Below are 22,048 nucleotides of genomic sequence, written 5' to 3'. Positions count from 1 at the left end.
ATATTAGAATGTATCGTACTGACCATGGTTCTTTGTGACACACCTAAGAAATGTTACCAACAATTATAAAAGCACATTTTTATTTACATAATAGTACTATATTAGACACAACAAAATACTGACCTGTCCTGCTAACATTTCATATAGTAAAACACCGTAAGCCCACCAGTCCACTGATTTACCATACGGTTGATATAAGACAATCTGTAAAACAGAAATGTTAATTTTACAGTTGATATATGACAAACTTTAAGCTGTTGGATCCGTATGGACTATCAGCAATATTTGCCGTCTGCTCGTCTGCTATGAGCCTGATTATGCCAGAATAGCATACAAGAATACTTATTGCACGGAAACAGCCAATTGTCATTTACAGTCAACTACCTTAACACCAAATGTAACAGTAACAAAAGCTGTCAGTGGACAGCGCGCTCGACTATTCTCAGTGCTTGATAGTATAATATAAGCAATGAGTAAAACTTTAACATTACAATAAGCATATTCTCAAGTCAAGTCGAAAAGGGGTCATAATTCAGTCAAAATGCTTGATACAGTTGCCTCCTCCTTTTTGCAGACTGGGGTGATGATGGTAAACAAGTATGCAAAATATGAAAGCAATATCTCCATGGACTTTGAAAATATTTGGGGTGGTACGCAAACTTTAACATTTATTCTAAGTTGAAAAGGGGTCATAATTCAGTCAAAATGCTTGACAGAGTTGCCTCCTCCTTTTTAAAGACTAGGGTCATGATGGTAAACAAGTATGCAAAATATGAAAGCAATATCTCAATGGACTTTGAAAATATTTGGGGTGGTACGCAAACTTTAACATTTGTGTGACGCTCACGCTAACGCCGACGCCAGGGCAAGTAGGACAGCTCCCCTATTCTTCGAATAGTCGAGCTAACAAAAAGGAAATCATTACAATATTAAGACAACCTATTTAGCAGACAACTTCATCTCAAAACTATTCATATAAAACATTCTAAAACAAGTACCGTCAGACAAAGAGAGTGTTCGACTATTCGAAAATGTTTACCAATGCAAAAGTGAAAATGACAGATAATAGTGAACGCAATAGAAAATTATACTGATTTTTTAGCCTTCTTATCTGTGTGGATGGGAGAGAGAGATGTAATGCTACAAGGGGGTATGCTAAGAAACAATATGGGCAACTGAAAAAGAAAGGTGGAAGTGCCTAGGGGGAAGGTATGAGGGTGTGTGTGTGTTCGGGTTTAACGCCTTTTTCAGTCATATAAACGACGGGAAGGTATGAGGGATACTAAGAAACAATATTATACATGTTAGCGCAAGAAATGTTACAAAACAGAATATTGGTACGGGGATGGAGGGTAGGGTATGAGGGATATTAAGAAGCCATAGATATAGAGAAGTGTGGGGAAAAAAACAAGTGGGACATAGTGATCATAAGTCGCTCAACTGACCTTGATCATACTTAGGACTCATAAATCATGAATGATGGTATCTATGTTAAGCATACAAAAACATAAAATAGGTCATGTGCCCTCAGCTGAACAAATTTGAAGGAGGACCTTAAAATGATTCTACATACCAAGTTTGGTGGAAATTCATCAACTGGTTCATGAGAAGAAGTTGTTAATGGTTTTCCTATTTTTAGCTCTAATGGCGCCTAAAAGGGGCTAAGTGCCCCCATTTGAACTGAATTGTGAGAGTGCCTAACATTGATAACAGACAAAATTTGATGAGGAAATTAGCTGTTAATGAGCCTAATAACTTTAGCGGCCCCTAAACGGGCCAAGTGCTCCTATTTTAACAAAATTGAAAGAGGACCATACAAAGATGCTACAGGCCATTTTGTTTGTTTTCGGTGTAATGCTATTTTTCAGCAGTATTTCAGTTATACGACGGTGGGCAGTTAACCTAACCAGTGTTCCTGGATTTTGTAACAGTACAAACCTGTTCTCCACAGGTAACTGCAAACTTCACCATCACCACATGAATCAGAGGTGGAGGATGAATGATTTCAGACATATTATCTTTTATCAAATCGTCTCGGAGAACATAATGCCCCGCCTGGGGATCGAACTCGCCACCCCGCGATCCATAGATGTGCGCTCCCACTGCTGAGCTAAGCGGGTGGTTGCTACAGACCAAGTTTGATGTTGATCCAGCAAGCAGTTGGTAAGTCATTTAAGTTTTTCTGTTTATAACTCAACCCTCTTCGGAATACAACTGAGAGAGGACCTTACAATGACTCAACAGTTCAAATTTAATGAAGATCCTTAAAGTGGTTCGCAAGAGGAAGTTGTTTAAATGTATCTCCATTTTTAGCTCTAGCGGTCCATAGTAGGGGCCAAGTACCGCAGTCCTGTGAGAGGACCTTAAATTGATGTTGCAAACAAAGTTTGATGAACATCTATCAAGCTGTTCACGAGAAGTTGTTTAAAGGGTTTTCTATTTTTAGCGCCGCCTAAAAGGGGTCAAATGCCGCCCATCTGATCAAATTTGAGAGGGGACCTTGCCAGGATGATACAGAACAAGTCTGGTGTAATTCTGACCAGTAGTTTCAAAAGGGAAGATGTTCAAGTAAATTGTTGACAAAAGACCCTTGGATGCTGGACCATCCATCTAAGCTTATAGTTCACCCTGAACCCTTGATTCAGGTGAGCTAAAAATGGCGAAGGTTAGGGAATGGAGCTTTGAGTGATATCAAGAGAGCTTTGAGTGATATCAAGAAACAATATGAGATAAAAGTCAATGTGAGAATGTTAAAATAGTCTTGTGTGTTGGTGGTGGGAGAGGGTTGTGACTGAGTGGGTAGGTATGAAAGTGGAAGAGGGAGTGTATAAATTAGTGTGTGAAATGCAAATTAATTTTGTTTTTTTGGTGGGGGAGGTGATGAGGAGAAGTGTAGAAGTGGGGTAGGGGTTAGAAGTGGGAGTTTGAGGGATAACAGTAATAAGAACCATTATAAGATATAAGTTTAAGAAGATGCAGTGAAACTGAGAAGTTTGCCACAGACTTTTAATGAACATTGTTACAAAATCTGACCCTAGTGACCTTGATCTTAGAGGTACCTGACCCTTTACCAAAAGAGGTCTGCCTTTACTAAGATCAATTCTTATGCAATATTTGATAATTCAAGGGGCAGTTGTTTAGAAGATATAGAGAAATTGAGGATTGCCAGCGCTACTGCAATATTTGACCCCAGTAACCTGGACCTTTAGAATACCTGATACCTAAACTCAGAAGTCTTACAATGATCAACCCTTATATATGAAGTTTGATGAAGCTTGCCACAACACTTTAACCTAAATGAAACAGTGATCCATTGCCAGGGCAAGTACAACAGCACTACTTATTCTTCAAATAGTCAAGGTAAAAATCTTCCAATTCTACAAGAATATTTGACATTTTTTTTTTAATTCCAAAGGAAACACAAACTGATATTATTACTCAGCATATTCAAATATACCTCGGGTGCTATGTAGTCTGGAGTGCCACAGAATGTTTTTGTCGTTTTTTCTGCTAAAATTCCTTCTTTACACATTCCAAAATCTGCTATTTTCACATGTCCTTCAGCATCCAATAATACATTGTCTAATTTAAGATCTCTAAAATATGAGAAAACTCAGAGTCAGCAGGAAAATAATTTATTACACATTTCACACGTAAAAAAAGCATTTAAAATCACTGGTGAAATGTGCGTAACGAATCATCAATGATAGTTTTCTGTCATCTTTTTTTTTGTAAGTTTCTCGGCAAAACTTAACCATCAATCTCATCAAATTTTGCATTTCACAAGGCTCAAATAGCGACATTTCACTTGAAAACATTTCATTTCAGTTCCTCTCTCTTACTGAATTGTAAAAGCACTACAAATTAATTAGTACATTGTCCTTTACTCACTGAACAGCAATTCTTACCTATAAATTATTCCTTTAGAATGTAAATAGAAAAGACCAATAGCTATTTCTGCTGCATAAAACCTGAAATATAAATTATAACACAACTCACTATAGTTTTTTTTATATATACAATAACAGTATAAGTAGCAAAGTCTTCTTTTGGCATAAACAAATGAAACTCAATATCTCAAACTCGTTTTTCTCAACATTCTGGTTATCTCGAAGACATTTTCAAGTGGCGTCCCGAAAACATGTGCACAAAAATAATATCATTTTAAGTCGAATTTCAGTTACCTTGAAGCCAAACCCATGATCCCTCGGAATTCGAGATACCGAGTTTCGACTGTATATCCAAACATATACATATATACACTTACTGACTGGCAAGACATTCAATAAGTGTTTTACTACACGACATCTGAAAAAATAATATTCAGCATATTTTTTTTCATTTATTACTTATTAGCCCATGAAACGTGTTGAATATAAACCCGTCATATAGAACAAACTATGGACAGGCAATTTTTGTAGAGATTCATGTAATAATGTGTTTTATTATATGTTGTGAAAATTTTCAATGTAAATTACATACTGGTTTTATATGAGAATTATACCATATACCCCAGTAATTCAATATCTCATGTGCAAAAGCGTTACTTTGGTTTTCTGCACACATGATATTTTCTTTTTCGTATCACTTATCATTTTCCCCAACAATTCAATATCTCATGTGCCTAACAGCTATTTGGGTTTTCTGCACATATGATTTTTTCCACATACACCAGTTTAGATTTGATTACTATCTTGTGCTTTGAGTTACATACTGGAATGATCAAAGTCAACCAGCTGCTAAATTTTTGCTTGTAAAGCAAGCACCTAATAACAAGTGAGATTATTAAAATAAACTAGATGTCCATGGGCGACATGTCAAGCCCGCCAGCTGTCAAAAGGACTGGGAATTGCACACGACACTCTGTCTCATTGAGGCAAAAATATAGGCCAAATAAAAAAGAGCAATATAAGTTATTTATATTAACAACAAAAGGAAGTAAATCTTTAAAAAAAAAAAATCTAAGTCCATATAAAAATCCTTACCAGTAGAGATAGGTCAAACAACACCTCAAAACTGGATGTAACATGCTTGTTGTAAGACAGAAAAGTGGTCTTGATTTTCCCTACGACCAGTAATAAAAAAGTTACAATATAAGCTATTTATAGTAACAACAAAGGGAAGTAATTCTTGGTTCTTGTGCAAGACACTCTGTCTCATACTGGTGAACAACTGTGCCAAGTTACATCAAAATCCCTCTATGCATGAAAAAGAAATGCTCTTGACAGCCATTCTTGTATGTGACCTTTGACCTCTAAGTGTGACCTTAACCTTAGGACCTGGTTCTTTCGCATGACACTCGTGATTGATTGTGCCAAGTTACATCAAAATCCCTCCATGCATGAAGAAGAAATGCTCTGAACAGTCATTATTGAATTTGACATTTGACCTTTAAGTGTGACCTTGACCTTTGCGACAGGAACCTGAGGTTTGCGCATGACACTCCGTCTCACTGAGGTTAACATTCATGCCAAATATAAACAAGACTGCTCCATGCATGTCAAAGTTATGGCGCACGGCGGGACACACGCACTGACACACACACATACACCAAACAGCCATTTGGACGACTATGTCTTCGCTTCTGCAAGCGGGCTCGACAAAAATAAAGAAGAAGAAAAAAAAGTATACAAAATTTAGTGTAACACATGATACTTTAACAAATAATCAATGCTTTAGAGTGGTTTGTCGTCTAATTCGTCTAATAATCACAATTCAGAGTTCAGATGTGCAGGAATTGAACCACGAGGGCATTAGCCCTGTGATTTAATATCTAAGCATCTGAACAATGAACCATGATGAATTAGATGACAAACCACTCGAAAGTCTGATTGTTTTCATTCTTACATGTTCTTGGAATGTTTTGGTAAAAATTATGCTAGGCTTCATTTATTTGTGTAGTAATGAACTAGACATCAGGTGGCAATATGACGTCATATTTGATGTGTTAATGCCGTCTTACCTGTCCACGTGTCAACCGTTATTTATCACAGAATATACAGAGCTTAACTTCCTTCTTTGTTTAACTGGCAATCAAACTGAACCATGTTAGAATGTTATTATATCATTTTTACTGATTATTTTAGTAAAATTAATCACTTCCCCAATTATGTAGATTTGATTTCAATAAATGTTTAGGCCCTGTATGTTTTTGGAATAATAAAATTAATATTGCAATCCTGAGAGGGGGATATGAAAAATGTTCACATCTTGAAATATGAATATACACATCGGCTAATGCCTCAGCCAGTATTCATATTTCTCGAAATCGCTGTAAAAGCTTGTTTACAATGTTGACAAAACCACCGAGGAATATAGTTTCAACAAGAGCACTGCAATGTGGAGCAATATACGTCTGAAGGTATGACCTTTGACCCCTAAGTGTGTCCTTGACCTTAAAGCAAGCCATTTGAAACATTCTCTCTGCATGTAGTCTCGTTGTGGTGAATATTTGTGCCAAGTTTCTTTAAAATCCTTCAAGCAGTTCAAGAGTTAGAGCGCAGACACAAAACAAAGTCATATGACCTTTGACCCCTAAGTGTAACCTTTACATTGAAGCAAGCCATCCAAAACATGCACTCTGCACGTTGTCTCGATGTGGTGAACATTTGTATCAAGTTTCTTCGAAATCCTTCAAGGGGTTCAAGAGTTACAGAGCGGACACAAAATTGCTAACGGACGGACAAACAGATGGACACTTGTGTCACAACATAATATGCCCCCTTCAGGAGTATAAAAAATGGTCAGGTGAGCTTACAACCTAGAAACATACAAAAGTACACTCTTTATTTGGATTTTTGTAAATCAATTCTCCCTTGTGAGAATTTGCTTTGATACTATTGACAGCAGCTATATATATTAATAACTATGAAACCTTACTGTTGCCAATGGACTGTCCCAGTGGTGTAGTAGAGTAGGAGTCAATATTTAACATTTGCATGAACATGAGATGAAAAGAGCTGGCTGAAAATTTCCCATGGGTTCTTTCACAACTAATTAACCATAATGTCTGGCAACTTTTTTAACCCCACAATCAAACTACAGCAAGAGCTATCAGAAGTTTGAATAGCTGGGTCTCTGTACTTTTTTTTGGTTCATTTAATTGTATACTGGTTATTATAATCTTCTAATGTAAGAATGTTATAATATGCATTGATATAATTTTCCATATTCATCTTTTGTGGCCAACATTTATCGTAATGGTAATGTAATTTTCGTAACACAATTTTTGAAAACTGTCATCACAAGCTCTAAACTAAAAGATGCTTTTGTAGAAAAGCACATGTCTCCCCAAAAGCAAAGTATTAATAGGCAAGAAGTCAATAGGGGACAGGAGCCAAAGTCAAAGAGACACTGATGGTTGGCATAGTGACTGAAATGCAATAGGGATCATCTACTCTATAAGTCTTATCACCCTATAAATTATGAAAGTTCTAGGTCAAATGACTCTGAAGTTATTGACTGCTTTCCATGTTCAGGCCCCTGTGACCTTGACCTTTAATGGAGTAAACACCAAAATAATAGATGTCATCTACTCTGTAAGCGCTAACACCCTATTTAGTTTGAAGGTTCTAGGCCAAATGGATCTCTAGTTATTGACTGGAAATGGTTTTCCATGTTCTAGCCCCTGTGATCTGGACCTTTAACCGAGTGACCCCAAAATCAATAGCGGTCACCTACTCTGCATGTCCAATCATTCTATGAAGTTTCAACATTCTGGGTCAAGTGTTTCTCAAGTTATTGATCAGGAACGGTTTTCCATGTTCAGGCCCAGTGACCTTGACCTTTGATCAAGTGCCCCAGAAACAATAGGGGCCATCTACTCCGTAAGCCCTATCACCCTATGAAGTCTGAAGGTTCTAGGTCAAATGGTTCTCCAGTTATTGATCGGAAATGAAGTGTGACGGATGGACAGACAGGGCGACAATATGTCTCCCACAGGGGGAGGGGAAGACATAACTAGGTCTTAACAAACTGATAATAATCTTTAAATATCGGTAATAAATTCAATGTGAACTGCATTCACACGTGATGAGAAAATATCATTTTTGGAGAGCGGAAAACACAAAATGTTTTATCCAGTCCTTTCTTACAATGCCAAGGCATGACTAATTAATCTACCACTGAAGACAGGATGCCCTTTCATTATGTACCAATTATAAAGCAAACTATTTGCAACTCTGTCTCACAAAAAACAGTCTGATTACAGTATTGTGCGATGTCAAAGTCCAGTAAGTTAACAATGAGAGGAGACAAATAAAGCATTCAGACCAATTTAGCCCTGTATGACATTGTCTGAATCCATAGCAGAGCTGCTTTATTAGTTACGCACACTGGCACAAAGCGATGGTATCATAAACATAAATGCTCCCAGCCAGTCTATGAAAGATACTCTATTCTGTTTTTTTTTTCTCTGGAATTACTTATCATAAACCTTTCTATAATTATTCTATTTAAAAGGGAGATTTTAAAATGAGTAATCCTGAAAAGCTGTCCTTACAATCCCAGATTTATCAGAAGTATAAATAAAATTATCATTTTCAGACAAAAAAAAAAATTGTTACAAAAGTTTACAAACCCCAACAAATATGCTTACAAACAAACATAATTTTTTTCAAAAACCTTTCCCTGTATCCTGCTTCTTAAAAGCATGTCCAACAGACAGGACCATTATCTTAAAATGTGAACATTCACCCTTAAGACATTTGACTTGCAGAAAACAGATGAGATTGCTTTAGAGACATCAGAATTCTCCAGAGACAAGTTTTTTAAGTGAATACTAAAAAGGCCACTATTTCTTTATCATATGGAAATGAATCGAAATCCCTGATGATTCAATGAATATTCCAGGCTGATCTTGTCTTAATCAACATCTCAGATCAATTCTACTCATCACATTACCAAATCAACGGTCAGTAGGCATGAGATATTTATACACTATGGTGAGACTACAATACAATGAAGAAATAGTTTTTTTGTTCTAACAGTTTTACAGCATTTCTCTCAGCTGCCCGGATAACAAAGTGGGAATCCTATAAAATAACTATCTTCTTCATTTCTTATCAGTTTAAAATCTGTTCTTTGTAAGATACTGTCTTCTTTTTATATGAAAAAATGGTGGGAAATGAACATGTTGAAAAATGTTACTTGGAAAAATAACCATGGGTACCTAGGGCTTAAATGCCTCTTTTGAAAAAATCGTCAGAAAACTAAGATGAGTCAAACTGAGTATTAAAGAACTTGTCAATAAATTAAGAATAAAATACCGAGTACCTGATTAAAACAATCTTGAAAGTTTTAACAAGACCTGTCGGACAACAGCAACACTCAACTATTCAACAGCCTTGTCGCTAAAGGAAGTTAAATGAATGAATACAGAAGACAAAATAGAGGCATAATTTTATAATAAGTATGCCCATGGGCAGAATGTCCAGTCCTCCAGATGTCAAGTGTGACCTTGACCTTGGACCTAAGGATCTGGTTCTTGCGCACAACACTCTGTCTCATAATGGTGAACATTCATACCAAGTTACATCAAAATCTCACCACGCATGAAGAAGAAATGCTCCGGACAAACTTCAATTTGACCTTTGACCTCCAACTGTGACCTTGACCTTTGAGATAGGAACATGGGGTTTGCGCATGACATGTCTTCTCATTGAGGTAAACATTTATGCCAAATATAAACAAGATTGTCCATGCATGTCAAAGTTATGGTCTGGACAAAATCGGACGGAAGCACGCACCGACGCACGCACGAACATACACCAAACCACCAAAAGAGGGGACAATATCGAGCTCACCGCAAGCGGGCTAGGCAAAAAAGCAAAACAGAATTATGGAACCTGTATAATGCATGTCAACTAATCGCAGTGAACAGGTGTGTGAAGTTTCAGTGGGTACTGAGGTACAAACCTACACACAAAAACTTAACCAAAAATTGCTAAGTAAACAAGAGGGCCATAATGGCCCTAGGTCGCTCACCAGAGTAACACACCATAACTAACATGTTTGATCTAGTGACCCAGTTTTTGAAACCACATGACCCAGTTTCAAACTTGCCTGAGTCTTCAAGGAGATAAACATTCTGACCAAGTTTCATGAAGATTGGAGCAAAAATGTGGCCTCTAGTGTTTTTTCTTTGATCTGGCCTAGAAACATAGTTTTTTACCCAATTTTCAACCTGCTCAAAATTTCATGGAGTCAAATATTCTGACCAATTTTCATTAAGATTGGACCAAAAAATGTGGCCTGAGTGTAAACAAGCATTTTCTTTCATTTGACCTAGTGACCTAGTTTTTGATCCCACATGACCCAGATTAAAACCTGTCCATGATTTCATGAAAACAAACATTCTGACAAAATTTCATGAAGATTAGAGCAAAAAGGTGGCCTCTAAGTTATAAAAATGCTTTTCCTTTGATTTTACCATGTGACCTAGTTTTTGACCCTACATGTCCCTGAGTCGAAATTATAAAAGACTGTATGATACCAAACATTCTGACAAAGTTTTATGAAAATTGAATCAAAAATGTGGCTCCTAGAGTGTTAACATGTTTTTCCTTTGATCTGACCGGGTGACCTAGTTTTTGAACCAACATGACCCAGTTTCAAATCTGGCCTAGAGGTCATCAAGATAAACATTCTGACCAAGTTTCATGAAGATTGCTTCATAAATGTGGCCTCTAGTATTAAGAAGCTTTTCCTTTAATTTGACTGGGTGACCTAGTTTTTGACTCCACATGACCCAGACTCTAACTTGACCTAGAAATTATCAAGACAAACATTCTGACCCATTCTCATGAGTTTCAAACTTAAAATATGGTCTCTTAGAGTGTTAACAAGATTTTCCTTTGATCTGGCCTAGTGACCTAGTTTTTGACCCAACATGACCCAGATTCAAACTTGGCCTAAAGATAATCAAGACAAACATTCTGACCAAGTTTCATGAAGATAGGATCATAAATGTGGCCTCTAGAGTGTTAACAAGCTTTCCCTTTAATTTGACTGGGTAATCTAGTTTTTGACCCCACATGACCCAGATTCGAACTTGATCTAGAGGTCATCAAGGCAAACTTTCTGACTAATTCTCATGGGTTTCAAACTGAAAATCTTGTTTACACTTTGATCTGGCCTAGTGACCTAGTTTTTGATCCAACATGACCCAGATTCAGATTTGGCCTAGGAATCATCAAGATAAACATTCTGACCAAGTTTCATGAAGATAGGGTCATAAATGCCTCTAGAGTGTTAAGAAGCTTTTCCTTTGATTTGACCTAGTGACCTAGTTCTGAACCAACATGACCCAGATTCGAACTTGATCTAGAGGTCATCAAGGTAAACATTCTGACCAAGGTTCACGAAGATAGGGTCATAAATGTGACCTCTAGAGTGTTAAAAAGCTTTTCCTTTGATTTGACCTGGTGACCTAGTTTTTGACCCCAAATGACCCAATATCGAATTCGTCCAAGATTTTATTAAGGGTAACATTCTGACCAAGTTTCATTAAGATTGGGCCGAAATTGTGACCTCTAGAGAGTTAACAGTCAAACTGTTGATGACAACGGACGACTGACGATGGATGCTGGACACAGGGCGGTCACAAAAGCTCATCTTGAGCACTTTGTGCTCTGGTGAGCTAAAAAAAGGTTATAATTTTGTAAAAACGCAAAACAGAGTTATTGAACCTTTGCATTGAATGCAGACAAGTATGTTAAGTTTCAATCTGTTCTCATTAGTGGATACTGAGCTACCAGCTTACATACAAACACTTTTCCAAACTGGGATGAAGACCTGTATGTTGAAGAATGGATGAGTATAATAGCTCTACCTGTTCTTTGAACAGTCATGCTTAAGGTCAAATTAGAATATAAACTAGAGCTATCACTAAAGGTGATGAATGTACCCCCCGCATGCACTGACACAGTACATTGCAATTTGACGCACACAAGATTGCATAATTATGTGGACTGTATGTATATAGACTGTATGTATACAGTATAGTAACAAAAAACAAAGTCCCATAACTATGCAGAATATTTATCTAAAAGAATGTAACATGCACCATGCACAACTAGGGTTGGTACTGATCACTTGTGTGAAGTTTCATTAAATTGTGTATAAGGGTTTGGTAGATTAGGCACGCACAAGATTGCATATGCAGACTGTATGTACATAGTATGTTAACAAGAAACAAAGTCCCATAACTCTGCAATTTTTGTCGCTGAAAGAACCTAACATGCCCCATGCACACCTACTGTTGTTACTGATCACTTGTGTGAAGTTTCATTAAATTGTGTCAAGGGGATGAGGAGAGATGGTGCGCACAAGATTGTGTCTATGTATATAGTATAGTAACAAAAAAACAAAGTCCCATAACTCTGCAAATTTTTTTTCTAAAAGAACCTAACACGCCCCATGCACAACTACTGTTGGTACTGATCACTTGTGTGAAGTTTCATTAAATTGTGTCAAAGGGATGAGGAGAGATGGTGCGCACAAGATTGTGTCTATGTATATAGTATAGTAACAAAAAAAACAAAGTCCCATAACTCTGCAAATTTTTTTTCTGAAAGAACCTAACATGCCCCATGCACAACTACTGTTGGTACTGATCACTTGTGTGAAGTTTCATTAAATTCTGTCAAGGTGATGGTGCGCACAAGATTGCGTCTACGGACAGACGGCCAGATGGACAGACAGACGGACAGACAACCTGAAACCAGTATACCCCCACTTACAACTTTGTTGTCGGAGGGTGCAACAATTATGCTTTACTGGAACAAACCATCTGCATTTTTTTTTCAAAGAAGGAAAATCTTAATTAGCTGACAATTTTTGTTGAAAAATACACAACTCAAACCTAACAATTCTGGCAGAAAACTGATATACCCGTACCATGGAGTGGATCAGCTCAATTCATCTAAACTACTACTGTAACTTACACAGCTATAGGTTCCTTGAACTTCCCTTCCTGTTGTATTCTAAACATTAAATCTCCACCATTTACATACTCCATTACAAAATATAATCTATCCTGAAAAACAAAGAAAAAAAGAACAGAGTTATGTGGTTTTAACACTGCTTGTAAGCTCATTAATGCTTTTAAGTTGGCTGGATTTCTGAACATTGCCGAATAATCATTACACCAAAGTGACAATTTTGCCACAGGACAGAAACAGGGAGCTTCTGTCATCATGCAGGTTCGAAACTTTGCTCAAGCAATGTACCATGAACCTATCCTCTACATATTCTCCACCAAGTAACTTGTAAATGGGTTATAGCTAGTTCTGACACAAAGAGTCCCATTATGTTGAACAAATTATATGTTCAAACAATTGTGAAATGACTTCTGCCTGTCGAGTTGGTTGATGAGATAAACATTCTGCCAAAGTGTCATAAACATTCTTCTATCGGTTAAAAAGATACAGACCCAAACTTGACCAAAGGCTCAAACAACTGGGACACAAATCTGAATGCAGACTAAATGAGATAAACATTCAGCCAAAGTGTCATAAAAATTCTTCTATGGGTTAAGAAGATACAGACCCAAAACTAAACCAAAGGCTCAAACAATTGGGACACAAATCTGAATGCAGACTAAATGAGATAAACATTCAGCCAAAGTGTCATAAACATTCTTCTATGGGTTAAGAAGATACAGACCCAAAACTAAACCAAAGGCTCAAACAATTGGGACACAAATCTGAATGCAGACTAAATGAGATAAACATTCTGCCAAAGTGTCATAAACATTCTTCTATGGGTTAAGAAGATACAGACCCAAAACTAAACCAAAGGCTCAAACAATTGGGACACAAATCTGAATGCAGACTAAATGAGATAAACATTCAGCCAAAGTGTCATAAAAATTCTTCTATGGGTTAAGAAGATACAGACCCAAAACTAAACCAAAGGCTCAAACAATTGGGACACAAATCTGAATGAGGACTAAATGAGATAAACATTCAGCCAAAGTGTCATAAACATTCTTCTATGGGTTAAGAAGATACAGACCCAAAACTAAACCAAAGGCTCAAACAATTGGGACAAAAATCTGAATGCAGACTCAATGAGATAAACATTCAGCTAAAGTGTCATAAACATTCTTCTATGGGTTAAGAAGATACAGACCCAAAACTAAACCAAAGGCTCAAACAACTGGGACATAAATCTGAATGCAGACTCAATGAGATAAATATTCAGCCAAAGTGTCATAAACATTCTTCTATGGGTTAAGAAGATACAGACCCAAAACTAAACCAAAGGCTCAAACAATTGGGACAAAAATCTGAATGCAGACTCAATGAGATAAACATTCAGCTAAAGTGTCATAAACATTCTTCTATGGGTTAAGAAGATACAGACCCAAAACTAAACCAAAGGCTCAAACAACTGGGACATAAATCTGAATGCAGACTCAATGAGATAAATATTCAGCCAAAGTGTCATAAACATTCTTCTATGGGTTAAGAAGATACAGACCCAAAACTAAACCAAAGGCTCAAACAATTGGGACAAAATCTGAATGCAGACTCAATGAGATAAACATTCAGCTAAAGTGTCATAAACATTCTTCTATGGGTTAAGAAGATACAGACCCAAAACTAAACCAAAGGCTCAAACAATTGGGACAAAATCTGAATGCAGACTCAATGAGATAAACATTCAGCTAAAGTGTCATAAACATTCTTCTATGGGTTAAGAAGATATAGACCCAAAACTAAACCAAAGGCTCAAACAATTGGGACAAAAATCTGAATGCAGACTCAATGAGATAAACATTCCGCCAAAGTGTCATAAACATTCTTCTATGGGTTAAGAAGATACAGACCCAAAACTAAACCAAAGGCACAAACAACTGGGACATAAATCCGAATGCAGACTCAATGATATAGACATTCCGCCAAAGTGTCATAAACATTCTTCTATGGGTTAAGAAGATACAGACCCAAAACTAAACCAAAGGCTCAAACAATTGGGACATAAATCTGAATGCAGACTAAATGAGATAAACATTCAGCCAAAGTGTCATACACATTCTTCTATGGGTTAAGAAGATACAGACCCAAAACTTAAACCAAAGGCTCAAACAACTGGGACATAAATCTGAATGCAGACTAAATGAGATAAATATTCAGCCAAAGTGTCATAAACATTCTTCTATGGGTTAAGAAGATACAGACCCAAAACTAAACCAAAGGCTCAAACAATCGGGACAAAAATCTGAATACAGTTAAGAAGATACAGACCCAAAACTAAACCAAAGGCTCAAACAACTGGAACATAAATCTGAATGTGGACTCAATGAGATAAACATTCCTCAGTGTCATAAAGTATTTTTCAAGGGGTTAAGAAGATATGGACAAAAGTTGAACATATGGAATGTCAGACAGACAAAACATGTGAAAACTTAACCCCTTTATCCTTAGTGGGAATAAAATCTCTAAGACAGGAAATATAATACTAACACTTTGTAATAGATATGCAAAACATCAATAGGCATTATCATAAAGCAAATAAGGCACGAAAGAAGCAGATATATCTTTGTTACAAACTTTAACTTATGTTTCCCAAAGGTGAAAGTTGGAAGTATTTGCTGTAAACTTCAGTAAAACTATCTTTCTTTCAAAGGCATGTACAGTGAAATTCAATATACTACTGACAATTTCAGGCAGCATATTTTAAAGCATGTCTTGAGAAAGTCAGGCAAAGAAATACTGGCTTACCAACCAAAGCCTAGCAGATCAGCATGAATTTTAAATATTGATCAAGTCATGTATTTGTTTGAGAGTTTAATAAATGATCATTCACACTTACTTGTGCTCAATGAAGTCTTTGAACATGTTAAATTTTCACTGGAAGTATTCTTAAAGCTTAATTTTGCCATTCTGGTTACCCAACCAAGATAAAAAAAAAAATTAGCATATATTATAAATTTAATGAACAAAATTTGTGTAGTGGATGACATCAATTTAAGACCAAATGAGTTAAATTTGTTTAAAGATTTGCACTGACAATTACAAATCTAGCTGAAATTAATTAAAAATGCAAGTTTGTATAATTATTATTACCTACCTATGTTGGTTGTGCAACCTGGATAGATTTGAAATATATGAATTAAGAAGTTACACACTATTTTAAAACTTGCCTATTGGCTCTGATTGTTGAAATATCCTGGTATCTATCAGCAAATGTAAAACTAGAAATTACCTTGTAAACAAGAGCTGTCGGAGGACAGCAACGCTCGACTATTCAAAAGCCTTGTCAATTGAATGAATACAAAAGTAGATAAAAGGGGCATAGTTTTGTAAAAATGAGAAAAATGGTTATGGAACCTTCACAGAGCTTATCAGCTCATAAAGTGAACAAGTGTGTGAAGTTTCAATCCTTTTCCATAAGTGGATACTGAAATACCAGCTTACATACAAAAACTTAACCAAAAACTGCTAAGTCAAAAAAAGGGCATAATTTTGAAAAAAAAAATGCAAAGTAGAGTTAAGGGACCTACACAGTGCATGTCAGATCATGACAGTGAACAAGTGTGTGAAGTTTCAATCCATTCCCATTAGTGGGTACTGAGATACCAGCTTACATACAAAACCTTAACCAAGAATTTCTAAGTCGAAAAAGGGGCATAATTTTGACAAAAATGCAAAGTAGAGTTATGGCACCTACACAGGACATGTCAGATCATGACAGTGAACAAGTGTGTGAAGTTTCAATCCATTCCCATTAGTGGGTACTGAGATACCAGCTTACATACAAAACCTTAACCAAGAATTTCTAAGTCGAACAGGGGACATAATTTTGTAAAAAAGCAAAATAGAGTTATTGAACCTGTCCAATGTAGGTCAGTTTATCACAGTGAATAAGTGTGTGAAGTTTCAATCCATTCCCACAAGTGGTTACTGAGATACCAGCTTACATACAAAACCTTAACAAGAATTTCTAAGTCGAAAAGGGGGCATAATTTTGTAAAAAAGCAAAATAGAGTTATGGAACCTGTGCAATGTAGGTCAGTTTATCACAGTAAATAAGTGTGTGAAGTTTCAATCCATTCCCACAAGTGGTTACTGAGATACCAGCTTACATACAAAACCTTAACCAAGAATTTCTAAGTTGAAAAGGGGGCATAATTTTGTAAAAAAGCAAAATAGAGTTATGGAACCTGTGCAATGTAGGTCAGTATATCATAGTGAATAAGTGTGTGGAGTTTCAATCCATTCCCACAAGTGGTTACTGAGATACCAGCTTACATACAAAACCTTAACCAAATCGGGATGCGGACGCGGACGCCGACGCATGGGTGAGTCCAATAGCTCTACTATTCTTTGAATAGTCGAGCTAAAAATGGGTACAGTCCACTTTTTGAAGATTTTAAACATTAAAGGGGAGTAATGGCAAAATTAAATAAAAATCAACTACAGCTGTCACAGGAATGATGAATTATACCCCCACAATATGACCTTGTCACAGAAGTAAGCCAATATCAAAGTCAAACCTCAAAATCAATAGGGGCCATCTGCTGGTCATGATCAACCTCCCTATTAAGGTTTGTGATCCTAAGCCCAAGCGTTTCCAAGTTATCGTCCAGAAACGATTTAACTGTTCCAGGTCACTGTGACCTTGACCTCTGACTTATGACCTCAAAATCTATAGCTTTCATCTGCTGTCATGACCAACCTTCCTATAAACTTTCATGATCATAGGCCTAAGTGTTCTCAAGTTATAGTCCGGAAATAGTTTAACTGTTCCAGGTCACTGTGACCTCACCTTTGACCTACTGACCTCAAAATCAATACGGGTCATCTGCTGGTCATGACCAACCTCCCCATCAACTTTCATGATCCTAGGCCCAAGCCTTCTCAAGTTACCATCCCGAAACCATTTAACTGTTCCAGGTCATTGTGACCTTGACCTTTGACCTACTGACCTAAAAGTCAAACTTGACATGTATTTTATGATATTACAACTGTATACCAAAATTTATGATCCTTGGCCCTTGGCCCAAGCATTCTCAACTTATCATCTGGAAACCGTTTAACTGTTCCAGTTCATTGTGACCTTGACCTTTGACGTACTGACCTCAAAGTCGAAAAATTGACCTGTACTTTATAATGTTACACCTGTGTACCAAACATTATTTAAATCTGTCAAGCCTTTCATGAGTTATTGTCCAGAAACCATGAAAACAAACAGACTGACCGACAAGCCCACTCCAATATATGGTCTTTTTGTTCATTATATAAATCTCTAACAGAATATACTAAAACTGAAAAGTGTCATACAATATTGCTTAAATATGACTGCCACCTTTAAGAGAAAGACAGGTTGAGAATAAAGAACATTTAAGATTTCCCAAGAGGATAGGGGCTTTACAAACAGCCAGTTTAACTGACAATGACAACTAATGGGCTAAATTCAGATATTTCACATCACTACCCTATGCAAAACATAAATTTTATACTGTTTTTCCCTTTTTGGTAAACAGAAAAAAGGAAGAGTCAGCCTGACTAAGTGTTTCTGTCTATTCCTGTGTTAATAGTATCATTTTTCAAAGCAATTTTCCTGTTGGCTGGTACTGCAGACACTGTTAGCAATAAATTCTTATGTTACACTAGCAGCAGAAACCACGCAACAATCCTCATGGGGATTAGAAACAACAGCTAAATGAGGAATAAACTTGAAGAAGGCACAGCGCATGAGATAAATATCTAACTTTACTTCTTAAATACTATTTTACAGTTTTGGAGGTTTTTGAAACATTTCCCTTACCATTCCACTTTATGCTTGGGCTAGGGGATGTGACTATGAAAGACTGTAATATCAATGATCTTTACATCAAAGGCTCCGTGCAAAACTATTGTACCCTGTTATTTATTCCTATAGTTTCAACAGTTTCATGCTGAGCCACTGACCTGAGAGTAGTGATCTAGTGGGTATTGGGTCAGCCGTTTAACCAAGAGGTCACTGATCTGAACCCTACTTGGTCATGATTACACCTTCTCAACATTGCACACAAAAAGGTGACAACAGTTACTGCTTTCCTTTCATTAAGTAGTATGAAATATACAGGAAACTTACCATGGTTTGGAAACAGGAATGAAGCTGAACAAGGAATGGTGGTTTACTTGGCAAGGCAAGAACACGTTTCTCTATCATCGTACATTCTACATCATCATCTTGAATTATCACATCTTTCTTGAGGATTTTAATGGCATATAGTTCATCTGTGCCTTTACGCTCTGCTAAAACTACCTAGTGACAAAAATAACAGATTTCAGTCATAAACTTACATACTGTCTGGCTAGCAACTTTTCCGTCTGAATTTTTACCCTGTATCATCTTATATTCCAGCTTACCCACTTTGCTCAATATGGAGAACACAGATCTACAGACTCCTGGGTTGTCTGTCTGTTCCTTAGGTGTGACATTTGTTTTTCCTGACAATTTGATAAAAGACATTGTGGCTGAAATCATACACCCCGTACCTCATATTCACGTGGAGAAGTTGCAGGTCCTTGCAGAGAACAGATTAGTACTGCCACAGAATCCAGGAACACTAGAAAGTTTAACCGCCCATCATTACATAACTGCAATACTGTTGAAAAATCATACTACAAGCCAAATACCTTCTGTTACTACCAAATCTGAGCAGAGTTTTATGAATAATGCTTAGTATGCACAATTCAGATATTATTTACATGCTATCTTCTCATTATTCCATGCCACTAAGTTTGATTTCAGCTTTAGCCAATAATCAATGAGAGCTGCAAAAGATTTTTTATTACATAATACCTTAATTAAACTTAAAAGTCTCAAAAAAAGAGAAAGATTCTAAGGGTTGTTGTCAATGAACAATCCAAGCTTTCACATGATGACCCTCAACAACTAGAAGAGCCAGAATGCCTTCCTACTGAACTGAGCCATGCGATCTCAAAACCTGACACTTTTTATGAATAAGTTCTTTTTTGAAATTAAGAAGAAGTATATAATTGTGCTTGCATATAATATAGTTTTACAAGTGGTTACTGTTTTCTATCAGAAGGTGATATATTATCCCAGTGATATTAAACAAGCAGCCTATTTGAAGTCACTAACCTGAAGAAGAAGAACTACAAAGTCTGGTGAACATTCTTTCGTAAGTTCATTAAAATGGAAGTTGTTTATATTTCATTGTGATGGTCCAAAAATGCGTTACTATCAGAACAGACTTCAAGTTAAGAAGTTCTATTCTAGAGGGACCAAACAGAACCAAATTTGAAGAGGACCTTACAATGATGCTACAGACCAAGTTGATGAAGATCCATCAAGTAGTTCAAGAGGGGTTTTTCTATTTTTATCGCTAGTGGCCATTAAAAGTTGCAAAGTTCCCCCATTCAAACAAGTTTAGGAGAGGACCTTACAAGGATGCTACAGACCAAGTTTGGTAAAATCCAGCCTGTCATTTGAAGTTTTCATTTCCCATTCTTAACTTGAGTGGACCATTAAAGGGCCAAACACTCCCACCTGAAAAAATCTGCGAGAGGATCTTACTGTGCTAGCATATAAACCAAGTTTGATGAAGATCCAACAGGTCGTTCATGTGAAGAATTCTCAAAATTCTGGCTATCTCAAAGACATTTTCAAGTCCTTTTAACAATTCAAGTCAAAATTTAAATTTTAAAACTTTTTGGTGTTCAAAATGTCTGAAAATTTAGATACTCCTTTTACAAGCCTTGGAGACCATTAGAATTATGTATAATCTTATACTCACACAGAAATTCAGGAAAACTCTTGTTACAAAAATTGTAGTTCGAACAGTATAACTTTTCCAGATAGAAGGGCTGATGACATTCTCATAAAAACAAAACACCTTTTTTCTCCTTTTTTAAAATAAACTGTTATTGAAGAAATTCAGAAAGTAAAAAGCAGCATTTCACATTGTTGCCTTATTGATTTTTGTAGCCATAGATTTTATATCTGAACATAAATAAGATTCATTTTCCTGTAATAAATAATACATTTTGTTCATTAATAGTATTTACCAGCTTCAATGCTTGACAGTTGATAATACTGAGCAAAAACTACTTAAAATATCCCAATAACTACTTCAATATATGACATTGAACCATTGCTATCAATAGAAAAAATGATGTGATAATGTCTCTCTAGCAAGAAAAAACGTCATTAGCCCTTTGTTTCTGTCTTTTTGCATTTTAAATTAACTTTCTAATTAAACAGAAAATGAAATCAGGTAAAAAGACCTGAATGACATCATACTAGACTGTTTGAAAATGGCTGCCAATATTGATATAGCCATGACTGAATAGATGTTTTTACATACAGGTTTTTTAAATTAGGGAGGTTGTATGTGTAACTAGGGTATAAAGAAAAAATATGGAGAAACACTAGGAAAGAGGAAGGACCATAAAAACCTTAATATTTACTTGCAGTGATGTTCAGGTAAAAGGATAAGAGAAAGAATGAACAAGAGCTGGCTAAAAAAACATATTTGCTCCCCCCGCCCCCCACCCAAATGCCGTTGTGGGAAAACTTGGAATTTCATTTTCTACCTACACTATCCGACGTCTGACCTAATGATGCAGAAAAAAAAATGAGACCATGTACTGACTATATACTAGCATGCTAGAAAATTTGATGACTGTAGACCCAGTTATGTTCTAGCTATGGATTAGAAGCTTTTTTATACACTCAAAGCTTTTCTAACCCACCTGTTTTTGTTTTTTTGTTTTAATCTGTGCCAAATTTTGACATATCAAACTTGACACATTGTAATATGGTCACCCAATAATAAAAAGTAACAAAAGAGTGCACCTTTGTGCTCGTATAAAATGCCATTAAGTCATAGTTCACTAAAAATTAGGTCAAGTGACTCCATTATTTGTTAGGATGTACACAACCCAATACAAACCTTTCCAAAGCTGCCTTTGCCTAGAACAGTGAGGAAATTGAAATCTGAGGCCCTGACAATGTCTTGTTTACTCATATTCTGTGGTAGGTCTACAGGAGGGGGTCTCTTATCTATCTTCGTGTCCTGTAATAC

General features: G+C 36.4%; 1 protein-coding gene across 1 annotated transcript in view; it reads right to left on the bottom strand.

The window, feature by feature from the left end:
- The window catches only part of LOC123564026 (calcium-dependent protein kinase C-like), a 234,824-nt gene that overhangs the window by 57,852 nt on the left and 154,924 nt on the right, over window positions 1–22,048 (bottom strand). Inside the window, exons 8-13 of the mRNA XM_045357280.2 lie at window positions 21,917–22,039; window positions 19,087–19,260; window positions 12,945–13,036; window positions 3,909–3,971; window positions 3,458–3,596; window positions 124–204 (exon numbers count right to left, since the gene is read on the bottom strand). Of these exons, the coding sequence (XP_045213215.2) occupies window positions 124–204; window positions 3,458–3,596; window positions 3,909–3,971; window positions 12,945–13,036; window positions 19,087–19,260; window positions 21,917–22,039 (672 nt within the window). The remainder of the gene's footprint in view (window positions 1–123; window positions 205–3,457; window positions 3,597–3,908; window positions 3,972–12,944; window positions 13,037–19,086; window positions 19,261–21,916; window positions 22,040–22,048) is intronic.

Source organism: Mercenaria mercenaria, chromosome 2, assembly GCF_021730395.1.
Source record: "Mercenaria mercenaria strain notata chromosome 2, MADL_Memer_1, whole genome shotgun sequence".
NCBI lineage: Eukaryota > Metazoa > Mollusca > Bivalvia > Venerida > Veneridae > Mercenaria > Mercenaria mercenaria.
This window is presented reverse-complemented; position numbering and strand designations above follow the sequence as displayed.